This window comes from Dermacentor andersoni, chromosome 5 (genome assembly GCF_023375885.2).
Source record: "Dermacentor andersoni chromosome 5, qqDerAnde1_hic_scaffold, whole genome shotgun sequence".
NCBI classification, from domain to species: domain Eukaryota; kingdom Metazoa; phylum Arthropoda; class Arachnida; order Ixodida; family Ixodidae; genus Dermacentor; species Dermacentor andersoni.
The window spans coordinates 95464390-95481310 of NC_092818.1; the positions used below are offsets into that span (position 1 = coordinate 95464390).

Sequence of the window (16921 nt, forward strand, 5' to 3'; positions counted from 1 at the left end):
CCCGAGCTCCAGAAACTTGTCGGTGCTCGCGTTGAGTGGAACGCCGACCGCCCTCTTAAAAACCTTTCGTATCATGCATTCGACCTTGTTTTTTTCGCACCCTATCCACTTAAGGTAGGGGGCAACATACGTTATGCGGCTTATCGCGTACGCCTGCACGAGACGGATCACGCAGTCTTCACGCATACCATTGCGTCTATTCGTGATGCGACGCAAGAGTCGGATCGTGTCATCTACCGAACGACGAAGTCTTCGCACCGTCTCTCCGTTATGGCCATTTGCCTGCAGGTGTAACCCCAGGAATAAATTAAAGGTTGTCTTGCTTCGAATTTTATTCTCGCTGGGCTGCGCCGAACTCGAGAGTTCCAAGAAATCCGGCGCGTAATTAACAAAATTTGTCTTAGCATAGTAGTTTCCTTTAAACGCTCCCAAATCGACAGTTTTTATTTGCATATTCCGTTTTCCTGATTGATCACCAGAACCTCAAGAACGACGACGCAATTTAGGCAAGCTCCAGTTCGCCATAGACGCTGATGTACTCCTGGCTGGAATACAGGGACCAGTAGGCGGTGTTGAAGACGAGGAAGACGAATGGGAAGGCGGCCCGGGCAAATCGGTCGATGCTTTGCGCTCTTTTCAGGTTCCGGTGCAATTCGTCGTATTCCTTGCTGTCGTAGCTCTCTGGGTCCTCGGCCAACTCTTTCTTTCTTGTCACGAGCTGAGAAAACAAGTGTAATTCGAGAAACTGAATAATGTTGCACAGGTAAAAAACATAGTTTAACGTTTAGTTATGCTAATACGATACAAGGTAGTGGTGCTGCTGCTATGTCACATGACACAAAGGGATTTAAATGAAGTATAACCTTCAAAACATCAAAGTGTTAAAAGGTGCGTTCCCCAGATTACTGCTTGAGGCAAAATGGTAAATTAAATTGCGGTACGACTGCGTCTGAGAAAGGTAAAGGTCATGAACAACGCAGCAAAGTTTCAGAATTTATTTGAATTAATGTCTCAAGGAGAAGCGTGAAATAATACTGGAAGAAAGGCTATGGAAATTGACTTTGGCCACAAGCAAAAGCTGACTGCATCCTAGACAAGATGTGTAGGCATTCCAAATACAACGAGACACCGAAAGAGCGAGGTGACAGGCAGGAATGTTTTGTGTCAACTATTTGTTTTATGGAAATGCGTAGGAATAAATTCATGACAAACGCATGAGCTATGACCACGCGGAAAGTCACAGAGACCGTTCTGATAACTGCTTTAGGGGCTGTAGCAGTCCTTTTGATATGGTAATAGCATAGTTAGTAGTAGTAGGAGTAGTTGTAGTAGCAACAGTAGTGGAGTAGCCGTTGTGGCGGCTGTAGCAGAAACTGGAACAATTGATAGTTGTGGTGGCGAACGTACGACGGTAGTGGTAGCAAGAGTGGTAGTAGTAGTAGTAGTAGTAGTAGTAACAATATGCAAAGTAGCATATAACAATAGGTAGCAATAATTTAGCAAAAATAGTGCTAGCGGTAATATATTAGTAGGTGTTGTTAGCAAGTGAGCAGCATTTAATTCGATAGTAGTAGTAGTTACCATGTAGTATTAATAGAAGCTAGTGAGTGAACTGACAGAACTACGCAGACGTTTTCTTTGCGATCTCATTACGGCCATTGTTACAAGTTCCTTACGACAAATGCAGCGTCGTCGAGCATTCGGTACAGCTTGGGCCGCTGCTTGATGCGCCCCATGTAGTTCACCACGGAGAAGATGAGCAGTGATCCGAACACTGCGCATATGCAGCCTCCCATCCACACGTCCAGGGCTTTCATGTACGACACTGGAGGCAGTTCCGAGCGCACGCCCCTGTTCACTGCGCAAGCGCGGATGCCAGTGTCATTGCACCGAAAGCATGTCACAGCATTCCGCGCAAGGAAGTCATGAGTGAAATCACCGAGCGTTGAGGCGCGACTGTTCAAGCTGAATGCAAATAGTATGAAAAAAAAAGCATTTATGCGACTAGGGGATAAGGGTGTCTTCACTAAGTAATTGCAAGTGCGCTTCCCCAAAACTGTATCTCTCTCTCTTCAAAAACTGAGGATTGACAGCAATAGCTAGAGCAACATTATGTCCAGCAACATTCCCAGTATTACGTCAAGTATTACGGCAGTATTATGTGAAATTGACGCTGGAAGCGGCGCGAAAGATTTCTGCATCGTCTTCTTCCTGTTAGAAGATGAGCTTTGGAGGCAGTTCAACAGATAGATATAGTAGTACGTGATTAAGTATGGGACCGTGCAGAGGAGAGTCTTGTAGTCTGAACGCGAGCTGCAGACTGGGCCCTCCACTGATGGAACTAGATATGGTATTTGGGGCCAGCTCGAGTCTGCGGAAAGACATGCAGTGCAGAGAACCGGAAACTGAAAGGCCTTTATTCATACTCTCCGGAGGGTTCTCCTTTTTCTGTCGTCTACAGCTTCGCGCCAATCCAGTAACCCTAGCGTAGCGTGATCTGACGTGCCGTAACATAACATTACTGGATTTCCGTCTTCCCCATTACGTTATCCATTTCCGGCCGCCTGCTTAACTTAAACTATTTGACCCCTGCAGTGAAACGATCCCACACCCTTTTTGCGAGTGCTCTCGTTTTAACCGGCAAAGAGCAGCGCTCTCTTCTCCGTTAGATCAGCCGGACAATTGCTTACTAAAGGAAGTAAAAATGTGTACGTGAGACAGACCCTGTGTGTGACTATGTCTTGTCCTGACAAATTGTGAGACAAGTGCCGACTTAGTTCGCCGTCTTGTTCATTCTTACCTCTTTTTACAGAGGAGCTGTATATGGCTAAGGTGCTATAGAGGAGGAGGATGAGAAAGAAAATCATTTATTTAATAAAGAAATGACAGGAAGGTGTCTTTCTGCTTGTGCGGGTAGGCGCCCTCAATGCGAGGAGGCGCCCTCAGTGCCGCAAGGTACCATAAGATTTTCGTGTGTGCACAAAAAGACAATCTTTGTCAACGGCTCATACCCCCGTAAGCACTCATACCACTGTAAGCGAGAAAAAAACGCAATGAATCATGGCCCCGTAAGGCAGAGGCCACAAGCACTCAGCAAAGTGAAGCGAACAGTGCTTACATTCTTTCTAATCACGCATACAACATACGGAACAGCTTGCCCAAAACTGCCATCATCAATGGCACATACCACTGTAAGCAAGCAAAAATGCAATGGCTTAAAATGCCCCTTAAGATTCATGGCTACTCACTTTGCGTGGGTTAGGTGCGATGACACTACCCCTCTGGTCGTCGTCAGTGACTTCAATGTGGATGGGTCGGGACCGAAAAGGTAGTGGTTTACGCGTTTCGTGTTGCAGACATATCGTTTGCGATGCCACACGGATCCGGCCCAACCGACCACCCAGCGCCGTACGTGCATCGATTTGACATTATCAAAGAATGTGTTTGCAGTTGCGAGCATGCCCATCAGTGTATACCACAGCAACCACAAACCCATTGTTATAAATCCACTGTGACTGTCTTTACTAAGAGACAGTGAGGGGTGCAATAAAGTATTTACTACAAGTTTTCTTACCACGATGTTTACTGCTCAGCTGGTCATCCGCCTTCGCAGGGCGGAGTGACCTTGAATTTTCTTTACTTTATTCTCTCATCTTTCGTACCGCGTTTTTCCTTTCCTGACTGCAAAGAACCCAACCGGCGATATCCTCTAGTTAACCTCTCTGTTTTTCCTTTAGTTTTATTTATGTCTCTCTCTTGACCTTGCAAATAGCATAGAAAGTTGAGCAAGCTAGTGAACAATCTTTGAGATCATGTACTTCGAGATGCGTTCTCTCGATATTCCGCATATCGCAGCGGCTGCATATCAAGTGTCACTCCTCTTAGCGCTCACACGTCGTTAGCACTCGTTGTGTCCTGTGCTACACCTGGGTGGATCGTGAGCTTTTAGAGCGACATAGGTAGCCTTATTGAACCCGGCTTATGTTCGTTACCTTAATGGGGGTGTTTTGTTTACATATTTTACTTATTCGTTGTCTCTACGATGGTGGCCCTTACTGCGGTATCTGTACATTGCAATCGTGTGAATACTGTTCTTAAGTACATATCCATCACTGCAAGATGTCATCAAAGTAACTACTGATTAGCAGCACCGTCTTGTAAACGCGCAGGGAGCTCACGCATACGTAAATGTCAACGGCAACGATCAACTTCACCGGGTTTGCAGAGCTAAACGTGTCAGTGAACTGCATGAATTCGGGCGCCAGGGTTGAAGATGGTCAAGCGTTCTTATTTTGCGGTGTTCATCAATTGTGTTAATTTGCGCGTGTGCATCTGGGACGGATGTCTTGTTGCTTTTACTCCTTCATTTTAAGCTTCATTTCTTTTTGTCGGCTCGGTGTGTTTTTCTCCGTGGTATGTGTATGTATATATTATATTGAGAAACAGGTAGGGTTAGTTTTTTTAAATCTGCCTTTTTGGACAGATGGTTGTACCTTAGGTAATATTCTCAATTGTCTACGTTTGCTAAAAAAACAAACAAGAAGTCAAAGCGAAAGCATCTAGAAACACGTATACAAAGAAGACGAACGTTGTTATAACGTTAGTCCTTAGTGTATAAGGGTTTCCCTCCTGTCTCCGTCTTTTCTAAGTTTATCCTTGTGCTGAGTTCTTGGTTTCTTTATTTTGGTTCTTTTGAGAGTGTCCTTCCTCAGTTCAGCTGTGGCGTCCTGTGATTCTCCGAAAGCAGCGGGGTAGGCGAGCACTTTAACAGATTGGCGCCGCTACCGCCTCCTTTTCAGTCGAGTGACATTGAAAAAGGGCAGTTTGCCTTCCATACGTCACGTTTTCCCGCAACTCTGTTATCTGTTCACGTAGAACAAGGAGTGATAGTTCACCGCACCGGACTCTGCGATATCGATCCTTAGTCACACTTTACGAAGTGTGTCACAGTTTACAAGGTGCATAAAAATGTAAAACCTAAAAACCTCTCTCAGTGAAGCAAGTGTTATGTGAAAGGCCAAACCTGAATATCATTAATGCATTTAATAAGGGATTTGAGCAAGTCATTTCCGCTTGGAATATTGAGCCATATTTTGTACGGGCGCGAATAATACAATAATTGTGTTTTTTAATCTCTTTGTACGAAAAAAAATATTGTGTGTCTTATTTGCTAAGTTATATAAAGCCTATTGTCGCCAGTAACAGTCTCTTTTCTTTTTCTTTTCTTTTAGTTTCGCATCGGCCTTATAAGTATGCTCGAAGACCTTCGACACCATAGTGTGGTCTGAGGGTCAGGCAACTATTTTGGTTTTGCAGAAGGCAGTTATACCAGTTATACAGCTTTATAGGGAAGCAACAGGCTCACTCCAGAGTCTTAGAAAAGTGCTATGTCATGGGCGTGCGCCAGCCTGAAAGATTTCTTGCATAGTTAACTGCGCTAATGTTCACATGGATTGAAAAAACGAGTTAAAAATACTGCTTGATTTTAGCGCACTAAAAAGACACATGAGATAGAGAGAGAGAGAGAGATGAAAGGGGAAATGCAGGGAGGTTAACCAGAGGGGAAGATCCGGTTTGCTATCCTACGCTGGGGAAAGAGGGAAGGGGGAGGTAAAATGATAACAAAGTAGAGATAAAGAAAGAAAGAAACACGAACAGACACACGACTCTCTGTGTGCCTGTGTTTCTCCCTTGCGTGTGTTTATTTAGCACCCTAAAGTTCATGTTTTCGCCAATCGCATCAACTTGCCCAAGAAGAAGTTTTATTAAAAACTGCGTTGCATTTTGCGACGGTGGGTTACAATCCATGCCAAGAAAACTACCTGCATAAGATGCCCCAGGGAAAGGAAGTTTTTCATCATTCACTGCTATCTCGCTGTCCTTGTTTTAAGAATATCTTATTAGCCTTACCAGAAAGCAGGTTGAGCAGCATGCCTAGATCGAGGATGATTCTTCCGGGAGCCATGTTGAGGTGCAGGTAGAAGGCGAACCAGGAAATGACGACGCTAAGCAGTGTGGGGAAGTACATGTTTATCAGGTAGAAGCCGCGCTCACGCGATATGGTGAAGTTGGCTCGCAGTACGCTGAAGGTGCCTGCAAAAAGTTGCACGATTACAACGTTCAAGGAAGGGAATGGTTCAGAGCGTCGTAATGGAAACAGCCGTTGTGTTGTTCTACACGGCGGTTATTCGACGAAAGAAAAGAACGCTTGTTCTGATACGCACCGCTTTATAATCTGCAAACATGAAGTGCCATCTTTGAATGAGTGAATTCTGGGGTTTTACGTGCCAAAACCACGAAGATGAGGCGCGCCGTAGTGGGGGACTCCGCTTTAATTTTGACCCTCTGGGGTTCCTTAACGTGTGCCCGATGCACGGTGCACGGGCGTTTTCGCATTTCGCCGTCATCGAAAGGCGGCCGCCGCGGCCGGGATGCGATCCCCCGACTACAGTGGCCTAGACCCCGACCTCGGGCTTAGCAGCGCAACACTATAGCCGCTAAGCCACCACGGCGGGCGAAGTTCCATCTTTCAAACACTGCACAGGCAGTGCAGAAGTGTTTATATCATTGTTATCAACGGATTACTGCATATGTGTTATGCGGATTTAGGTTTTATTTATTTAAGGTATAGCATTTTTATTGAAAAGTGATGCTAAACATCAGTGCCGCAACCGCTGTAGTAAACAGAGTAGAAACCTGGCTGAGTGTCCGATCAGAGCTACCTTGTCAGTTGAGTCCGCAATATCGACTGTGACCATATATCTTGAGATCTACCGGTTTCATGCGAAATCATTATATGCTCAATTTACGCGAAAATTCGGCGGCGGCATAACCGAGCGATCGTACCAAAAATGGCCGACGGCGCAAAGAGTAAGAACACGTGACCAAAGAATGCTCGTACTGACGTGAAATTTTCAAGGGAGGCTCCTGTATACACAGTAAATTTATGGACTTGAAAAGTTCGTACATTTCGGTCTGGTTGGGAATCGAGCCCGGGCTCCCGGGGTGCGAGGCGAGCGCGCTTCCCTTGACGCCAGGGCAGCTCCACGGTTCTGACTGACTAAATATGTGGCCGAGTGCGCATGTCATTGGGTACGTGAGAGCGCCCACTGGTATTAGACGATTGCCTCTAGAACCTGTGAGACGTGTAGTCAGCGCGAAATGTGTTTGCGCAATAACTTTTTGTGACAAGACTACTTTTTGCGTGGACAAGATTGCTCTTGCGTGTATTGCGTCTACAGTGCGCATCCGCATATTGGACAACGTGTACATAGTATCTCATTGTCCCATAACATAATCACCCGCCGCCTACCTTTCCCTGTATTTCCCACTTCCCCTTTCCCCAGTGAGGAGTAGCAAGCTAGAGACACGCTCTCCTGGCCGACCTCTCCTCCTTTCTCTTCCTTAAAATCTACTCCTCCTCCTCCGCCAATGGGGTGGAGGTGGCGCCACGTCATGAGTTTATATAGTGAGTGTATAAATTAAAGCATTTCACTAAGAGAGGCTATAATGGTTTCGCATTCAAACACCTAAGTAGCCTTAAGTGTATCTGCCCATTTTTTTTTATATCGCCACGGCCTTCTTTTATTTATGGGTGTTCAGCTCCCCAAGATCTCAGTCCCTCAGGACTCAAATAAAGTTCTTGTCATGTCATGTCATGCTTTTGTGCTACATGATCAACTTTGACTCCATTACTTCTAAAATATGCAGCCTATGTTTGGAAATTGCGATTTTTGCATGGGCACTTCATTGAATAGGATTCGGTAAACCAGTTTTTTTTTTTTGCTGAATTCGTTCCCACTCCTTTCAAGTAAAAAAGGATGCATCCTCAATGTTGCAGAGGTCTATTGAAATCTTACCGCTTTTATTCACTAATGTGAAATACGTTCAAGCTATCAGCAGCTGACTTTAAATAGAATGCGAGGGCAATAAAGGTGAATGCAATGGCTAAAGTTTCCGGCGTCTTCTGGTGCCCTACAACCAAATTAATAAGCTAATTCAAGATGGTGAAATGGAGACAATATAACTAAAGACATGTAGTTTGTCAGAAGAGTGTGATAAAGGTCATTCAAAAATTAGAGAAGTAAAGAGCAAGCCTCCGGGATACACGGACGCGCAAGGAAAGTGTCGGGCGGTCAGCGGCGATCACGTGACGCAGGCCAGTGGATCAAAAATTAGAACAGCGCGTTCGGGCTCTTACGTGCGGAGGACCAACGAGGTCGGTGTTCTGGAACCCTTATTTGTAGACGATAAATGGTCAGTAATCTACGAGAGCTGAAGTCGTATTCTCTAAAATATTCAGCTCATTAGATGGACCATATTTAGACACACGACGTCATTTATTTTGGGCTTGTCCTGAGAGTGTGAACCGCCTGTTGGCCCAACTTCATCTGGTCACCCTGACAGGCGTATAGAAGGTGATAGATGGTCTCGTCGCAGCGTTACCCTGCGCGCGCAGCATCATCAGTCATTCCCGTGAGGTTCATAGCAACCGTTCGGGAACGCAACTTCTAATCAGAACGGGGCCACCTATACTGCTTGCTGCCTCGCGTAGAAAAGGTCAGGGTGGAGGCCGTAACTGCAGCATCCTGAGCATCGAATTCGGTTCGTAGGACGTTGCAGGTGGGATTTCCGTTGATAGGACGCAGCGATTAGCTACTGCCATTGAGAGTCCAGTGGAAATAGTGACCACATCTCCGCGCCTCTCATGATGCCTATGTGACCTTCACTCTCGTTTCGTGAGATAATTCAATTGCTCCTGCGCCGCAGCGCTTATGTTTTTCTTATATGCCGCTAGCTTAGGTGTCCTCTTTATTCTTATCATTTTTCTTTGTATGCACAACTTCAATGTACAACGGGGCATTAGAGAAGGCAGCAATTTACAATGAGATAAGTGTGACGACGAATACTGCATTACCTGCAGAGGAACTAGCAAGAACAGTTTTGCACTCGAAAAATGGTAGTGAGAGAGAAAGATCCCAAATAGGTCGTTTCCTAATGTAGTTTTTTTTCTTTAACAAAAACAGTGTCAGTTCCTGAGGCAATAGAGCCAGGTGAGACCTAGGCCTTGAACCAGAGATTGTTCAAAAGGCGAAATTCGAGTAAATATCATTTACGTTAGCGCCCGGGGCAATACACTTCTGTGCTGTGGATTAGATGTTCTAGAATGCCTCACCTACAGCTGTGCAGCACCTCAGTACCTGACACTGCTATGGCGTAACAATGTTTATTTCTAGTAGTGCATTGGCAATATAATATTCATATACTGCTCTGCAACACTAAAGCTCCCCTATGCACAATAGCAGGCCAGAGCATGCTAGCTCAGGCCGACCTCCTTGCCGTTCCTCTAATAAATTATACATCTCTTTTTCCGGTACTGATCTGTTGTAGACCGACTGTGCTACGTACTGTCTTTCGACCTCCTCTTTTTAGTGATCTGGTAGCTTCATTGCTCTTGTGTTGTTTTTGCGTTTGCGAGTCGTGGCCTTGCTGGACTGCTAAGCTCCGCACGCAACCTACTTTTTTAAAGCTAAGCAGGCGGAATTTATATTGTAAAGATGCTTGTAAATGAAGAGATATGTAATGCCTGTAAAACGTTTCCCAACGGAATCGGAGAAAGATATTTGTATGTAAAAAGTAAAAGCTACTGGTCGTGTTTTTCCTGTTTTAGCGAGAATAAATTCAAATAGTTTTACGAGATAGAGTAAGACGACATGAAAAAGACCACCACATGCCTATTCCATGCCCTAGGGCACACGCTTCGAGGGAGGTTCGCCATCTGGCGCGTTCGCTTTCGTTAGCCAAGCAGAATAGCGCAAATATAAGGCGCACGGGCCTGCACAGAACATCGCCCTTCCCAGCAATTCCAATCCAGGCTACACCGACGCGAGGCATCTCCTCCGTGACGGTTGTGGTTAGTATTTGCCCTTACGAGAGCTTGCTTGACACTAATGGAATGGCCGATAATGCTGCATGTGATAAGGATGCTGCATGATAATGTATGCGGCTGCGAAGAGGATATCTACCGCTTGTTGTGCCAATCTGCCCCTTTTACTTATACGATCGATGTCCAATTCATTGCTTTGAGTAGATCACCGTCAAGTGTCTGTGCAGCCACTGCCATAATCAGTGTCTACCCTCCCTCCCTCCCTCCCTCTCATTGTTATGTCTCCCTTGTCCCATTCCCCTGCGTAATGTAGCCTGATAGACAGTAGTTAACATCCCTGATTTCTCTTTTTATTTTTCTCTCTCTTCCTGTCCCTTTCTTGCGTTCGTAATCGTGTGTATAATCTACTTCTATGTCATGCAATATTGAGCATTCTACCTGTATCGAAGGACATCGTAAAGTTCTCGTAGACCATCTCCAGCAGGTCGAACTGAGGAATTTGCACTTCCCCCTCAAAGAATACTGGATCGACGTCTTCCCACTGCAGAATGGCTTTCTGCGTAGTCTCTGAATCTGCAGAAGAGAGCACGTTGTGGCGATGGGAATCGTAGTCGAAGAAACAGGAGAATAAGCATGAAGAGCACAAAAAAAAGAAAGGCCTTTTGAAGTTCTAAGTATTACGTTCTGTTGCGTAGCACTGCTGTGCACACGGAAGCGAAAATATATCGATGTGTTTATGAACCAGCACTCTGTCGTAGCACGGAATCTGGCAGAAGGTGATAACGCTGTGTTTCAAAGAAATCCCCCGAAACATTAAAAAAAAAAAAAAAGATCCCCGTGGTCTTTGAATTGTGACAAAAACACTTTCACAAAAGGCAGTGCGTGTCAACCAATTCAAAGCGATGTTTGTAGATGTGTTCTACAAACTTTGGAGGGAAATTGGGACCATACAGTTAATTGTTTACATACTTGGTTTAGTAATCTTAACTAATTTATTGATGAGCAGCCAAAAATTCTGAAAGATTCCTGAGGAGGTTTCTAAGAACACATTGCTGGCTTGACCCTCCCAGAAGCCTAGGCTTTCTAAATGTTTTTAAAAATGAATGTTGCTCCATGTTACGTGAAAAATCTAGTAGAATAGGACATTACGCGCACGCGCTAAAATGCGGGCTTGAACTCAGCAAGACAGACGATATCAGGTATCTTCAATTTGGATGCACTTTCTGCACTAATTCCGTTGCGGTACTATGCGAGTGCACCAGAATGCTGTGCCAGTTCATAAATTTCATGTGCTGTGCCTGCACTAACACAGCACGCTTATTTCTGAAGCAAAACAGGAAAAGAGTAGGCCCTGTTATCTGCAAAGCGCATTTCGAGGGTTTGGCGCGTTGTGACGTAGCGTCTGCTCTTGTGACGCGCAAAGCCTGCGGCGGGGGCGCGTTTGCATAACGTCTGCTGTTGTCGCCACATCGTTCTGCGGGCGCCATTCACACTAAGTTTATCCCCAATCAACTTAATGCGCAGGCCCATCGCGAACCTCTTATGGTGAATTCGACTGGTCGATCTAGAGCGGGGTGTAGAATCCACGAGAGATCAGCAGAGTCCAGTACGGGGCGACCCAATCCAGATCGACAAGTGAAAAAATAAACATGCTTCGGCAGGAAGCGCAGTGGAAGTTGGGCGCCTGCCATAAGCGCCAGCTAAATCGCGATTTCATCATTTACAACTTAAATGCCATATTGTAAAGCACGCACAACTCCTCGTCGTCGCTGCTGCCACTTCCCGAGGAACTAGAGCTGCGGTCAGAATCGCTCAAAGCAAGAATCATTGCCTTACTGTTGAACGACGCCATTACGAGATTGTAAACAACTTCCTCAAAAATAGCTGAAAACACCAAGCCACCCGAACAATCCGGAGGTTACGCCGTCGCGTCGGCTGCATTCCGGTGAAATCCGTTTCTGCTCGGCAGATCAACGAGGAGCGCTCCGTCGCGGAGCCGGTTAATCCCAATCGACCAGTGGGGGAAAACACAAAGCTGCGCTATAGGTCGACCCGTGGAATTTAATTTATTTGCCGCGGAGCGAGAAAACGGGCTCGGAATCGACCAGTGGAATTCACCATTAGACAAATGTGCTCGTAGCAAAAAAGGGAAATTATTGTTTCTTCGGTATCGCAATAATCGATATCGTGATAATACTACGTCCTGTGAACGGAGTCGGGGGCGTGAAAGCTGTTCTTTTTTTTTTTTCATGAAGAACGGATTCCAATAGAAACGCGTGTGCTGGAAAGCAATTTAATGCGTCACATGACTTTACTAACCTGCCCTCACAACCATCCAGGCATCGAACTTGAACCTCACGTCCTTATATGCCAGCTGTTCCTAGGAGCTCTTGCAACAAAGCGGAGTATATTTTCATTCGCGCACTATTATTTAATTAGTGCTGCGCCATGCCGTCTTCAACAGATAGCGTGCATGATGTCTGCACTTCCGAAGTATCGAGTGTAGAATTGTGCACCCGTGCAGAAATTTCCTTGCACGAAGTCAAATCGAACACTGTGGTGCAGGGCGCGACCGCGGCACTGTAAAAACGAGGACAAAAGTGCTGCTCCCCCTGAAGTTATAGTGCAGAGATTGCAACCGAATCTAAGACACCTATTATGGTGGTAAACACAATATGAGCACCTGAAGCAAATATTAAAGAGATGTGTGCTTAACACTGACCAAATTAAAATAGCAAGTAGCATAGCGAGAAACGACGTAAACGTGAAAAAAAAAATGTTAGCTAATAAGGCACGTACGTGCAAACTCGTTATCTGGAAGGATGATTACCGAGACGTCAGTGAAAGCGTTCCTGCAGCGAGCGACGAAATTTATGCAAGGATGTGTGTCAACCCTGATTTCGCTGAAATTAAGGAGCACAGCAATTTTTTCGACAAGAATGACGAATTTGATGAACTTCTGCAATCTAGCATGTTAGTTCTGCGCAAGCTTGCAAGATGGAGGAAGATTCATGAAAGGGAAAATGGTCATTCACTTGACTGCAGCAAGGCTTTACAAAGGGAACCCATGTGACTTTCCTTTGTAACTTCGTTCTGCTGTCTCGTGGGCGATAAATTTCCCCTTTCCAGTTATGTAATTCTATTAGGGGGCTTTCGTTTCTCTGCGAAGAGCTTCATAGTATTGCATGAGACATTCACACGTTCTCCTACTTTGGGCGTCAATATACTATACAGGTTGTTTTTTCTTTAGCTGCAGCAAATTTTTAATAGAAAGCCTGTGTCAGACAGCACCATTCTAACCTTTGGGCTAGATTACTCAATGAGACGGTCATTACATCTAAAAATGTAAACCTGCTTGATAGAATAAATAACATAATTACGCAAAATTAACGTTTTAATTATTTAATTTACTGCACATATTTCGTCGGACACTTTGAAAATTAGTATATCGAAGCCGGTGTAGTCCTGAGAATTCGTTCTCGAGCTCATCGGCTATAGTTCGCAAATTAGTGTAATCGTGCTAACTTTCAAAGCTTCATGTATTTTTCAGTTATAATATATCAACTGGACTAGCATTCTATATTCAATTTGTGGCTTCTGGATATTTCCGCGTTTCAAAAAAAAAAAACATCTAATTGCAATTTTAGCGCCTTTTGCTGATACTAAGAGCACCTAAAGTATTCAAATATTTGAAATATTTGTTATTCTGGCAGTCACATTACTCCATTGTCTTGCCATACGCACCATTTGAATGATTGGATCCTACAATATGCCTTTGAAAAAAAATGCGGATTGATGCCTTCTGGCTCAGCTGGGCAAGAACCATAAATTCTCGCCAAAATGCTAGAAAAGTTTTGGGAAGAAAAATAAATAGGGAGAATGAGTTTTGAACTTCAACAAACACGTGAAAATTTTACAGCGAAGCTGTGTATGGCTAGCCGAATGGTCCGACCGTCCGTCCGTTTGTCGGTCGCCTGTACGCCGAAAACTCCGGCGCAACCACATGCATGAAAAAAAGAAGAGAAAGAGAGGCGCGAGATTGATAGTGACGACGACGATAGTGACATCGTTGCTCTCCGTCGCAGCCGAGGCCGCGCAGTAGTTTTTTTCCGGCGCCGAAATGGGTAGGCCGCGCGCATTACGTACTCCTGAAGAGCAGGCAGCTTTCGATCAGCAACGCGGCGAGCAGAACCGGAAACGAGCTCGTCTACGCCGTGTCGATGCTGCAGCCCGGGCACAAGAAGAGGCTCGTGCAGCCGAGCGAAAGCAGCAACTGTGTACCAAGGATCCGAAAGCCTACCAAGCCGTCGTTTAATGAACCGTCGAGATAAGAGAGAGAGAGAGAGAGAGAGAGAATGAAGAGGAAAGGCAGGGAGGTTAACCAGATATGAGTCTCCGGTTTGCTACCCTACACTGGGGATGGGGGATAGGGGTTGGAAAGATGATAGAGAGGAAAACGAAAAAAAAAATTTAAAGAAAAGGAAATTAAAAAAGAAAGGAACGCGCACACATGGAGACACACACACAAAAGGCGTTCCAGTTAAAGTCGTTCACACAGGCCGGTAGATCGCAAGAAGCGCAAAAGCGCTTGCACGGGGCCACACGTTTCAGCTTCGCTGGCTAGCCATCTGTACAGAATGCTTGGGCGGCGATTTTGCTTCTGTAGCGTGTGCCTATCGTTTCCTCTCTCTCTCTTTCTCTCTCTTGGAGTGCCAGTCAAAGCTATCTTGCTATCCGCTTGCTATCGAACTCAAATCGAACCTGTGATACGATTTGGACGATTAGGCTCGCGTGGCCTTAGCGCGTAATAGAGCATGCTTCTAGAGGACCTCTGTTTTTTCAGTTATATCTGTCATGGTCGAAAAAAATGCTGGTTTAGTTGACGTGGAATGACCGAATAGCCACCTCGTCGAGTAACTTAGTTCAAGAGCTAGAACTGTGCTGTCTGCCACGGGAAATATTAAAAAATTTGGTGCCGCTAAAGAAAAAGAAGAAATAGCCTTTATGGTGAATATTTCGGCATTATTCTATGCAAGCGCGAGCGGCGCTGATTTCATGCACCCATAGTTTTTTCATTTCACATAAGATCTATTTGTGGCAATTCTTGGGGCTGTCGCTAGCCGTATTAAAGAAAACAAACGCGGAATGCGTTCTATATTAATTGGGACGCAATTCTTGAACTACATTGGCGCACCACAGAGAAGAACACGTCTTTTAAGATATAAGGCACTCGAAATTAAGTAAGGCTTAAGAGCTGGCTTGTCGGCATTCTATCAACAGTAGACTTGAAGCACGAAGGAAAAAAAAAAAAAAACAGGGGCGAAAGGACGAACACGGATAAGCGCTTGTCTGTGTCCGTCTTTTAGTCCCACTTATTATTTCCTTCGTGCTTCACGTCCACTAGTGAACCACCTAATGTGTGCGATAAGAGAGAATTGGAAAGTATGCAGAACAATGAGCAAGAAGCAAGCAGAAATGTCGGAGTTGAAGAACTAGCCGCCGAACTAGAGACAAAGGCAACTTTGCTATACTATTCGTATCTTGCATGATAATTTCATATCCACTACAATGACCAAGCTATAAAATTGACTTCCGTTTACTGAGTGCGCAGGCCTACAGGGTATGTATGTTGCTATACTTCGTTAGGCGTGGTATTTAGGCGCGTAATAGCGGCTTTTTTTCGAGTGGATGAATACTCACAAGTACTGATTGTCATGGGGCATCTCTGAATGTCGAGTGGGTAACGCCTAAATCCCATCGGGCAGGCTAACTCCAGCGTGAGCCTGAAAGGAGACGACACGCACATTGGTTAGAAAGAATTGGATGGAGCGTGCCCAGATTAGTTTGGCAAAATAAACCTTCGCAACCTATGAGAAAACGCGGGGTAGAAAGGTTGAAGATTATCAGGGCTATTTTTTGTTTTTGTTATCGAGCCTGTATCATCTCATATCTCCTTCCGCTTTGTGGATGAAAAGAATCCGCCGCTTAGCGCGTGCCAATAATATACACGCGAATCTACACGCAAATCTACACGCAAATCTACACACAAATCTTGTGGACTTGTCAAATAAATTTTATGTAACGTACGCTGTTTTCTTTTGCCTAGATTTCGCACATTGTTACCCTGCACCGCATGAAAGTAGTCGCAAAAGCTTCGCTTCTAAAAATCAATATTGATTATCGCTTATAGCATTCAAGAACATGTCCACATCACATTGACCTTCACCGTCATTTTTTTTCTCATAATAATTTCATGTAATTTTATGAAAAATAATATCAAATTAACGAATCTCAGGTACCACGTGCCGATATCAGATACCGGCCTATTTCTAGTAACAGCTCCTATATTCCTTTGCTTTTCACATAATCTGGTGATCGCCAATTCACACGATGTTATCTCCCTTGCAAGTTCACTTCAAACAATTTGGGCACGGGGCGAGCTCGGAGATCCAGGGTAAACAGAGGCGCCGACTCGCCTGATAAAGCATTCCAACTTGTGTGCCGGCGAGCTAGCTGATTTGGGGCTCAAATCATTAGATGGCGCGGAAGCTTGCTACTAGCACCCAGAGCTGCATCGCCTGCAGTGGCCAATGCCTGGCGGGCTGTGAGAGAGGCAAAGTGGGCTTTTTCTTTGGTGACTAAACGCTTGTCGTAGAATCACGGGCGCGTCTGCGCTCTTGTCCCCCGTGACGCTGTGCACGCATGCGTGCTATGTCCGCTTATCACTGACAGAAGAAGTCACGGGATTTCCCATTGCTTTTAAATGGTTGAAAATTTGCTGCTCTATGCCGGTGTCATGAGTGCGGCTGTAGGACAATGCAATTGTGTACGTAATGTTCTTACTGGAATTGCATTTCGTAATAATAAACTAAAATAAAGAGCTGTAACAAATTGCTTCGCATTTGTGTACATTCAGTATACTGTAAAATGTTTTCACCTTTAAGGGTGCTTTCTTGTCGCACTGGTAACACCCTTATCGTTAGGGCCTTACAAGAAGTTAGAGAGCCCGACAACGGCGCTCTAACTGGACGTGCG

The 16921-nt window shown here is 45.1% G+C and overlaps 1 protein-coding gene across 1 annotated transcript; it reads right to left on the reverse strand.

Annotated features, from left to right (window-relative positions):
- Positions 1-330: 330 nt before the first annotated feature.
- LOC126530916 (glycine receptor subunit beta-type 4-like) lies at positions 331-6077 on the reverse strand. The gene is made up of 3 exons (XM_050178244.3): positions 5911-6077; positions 1677-1858; positions 331-718 (listed from the first exon to the last, which is right to left on the reverse strand). Exons 1-3 carry the CDS (start codon positions 6026-6028, stop codon positions 503-505), a joined length of 516 nt encoding a protein of 171 aa, XP_050034201.3. The 5' UTR covers positions 6029-6077; the 3' UTR covers positions 331-502.
- Positions 6078-16921: the final 10844 nt, after the last annotated feature.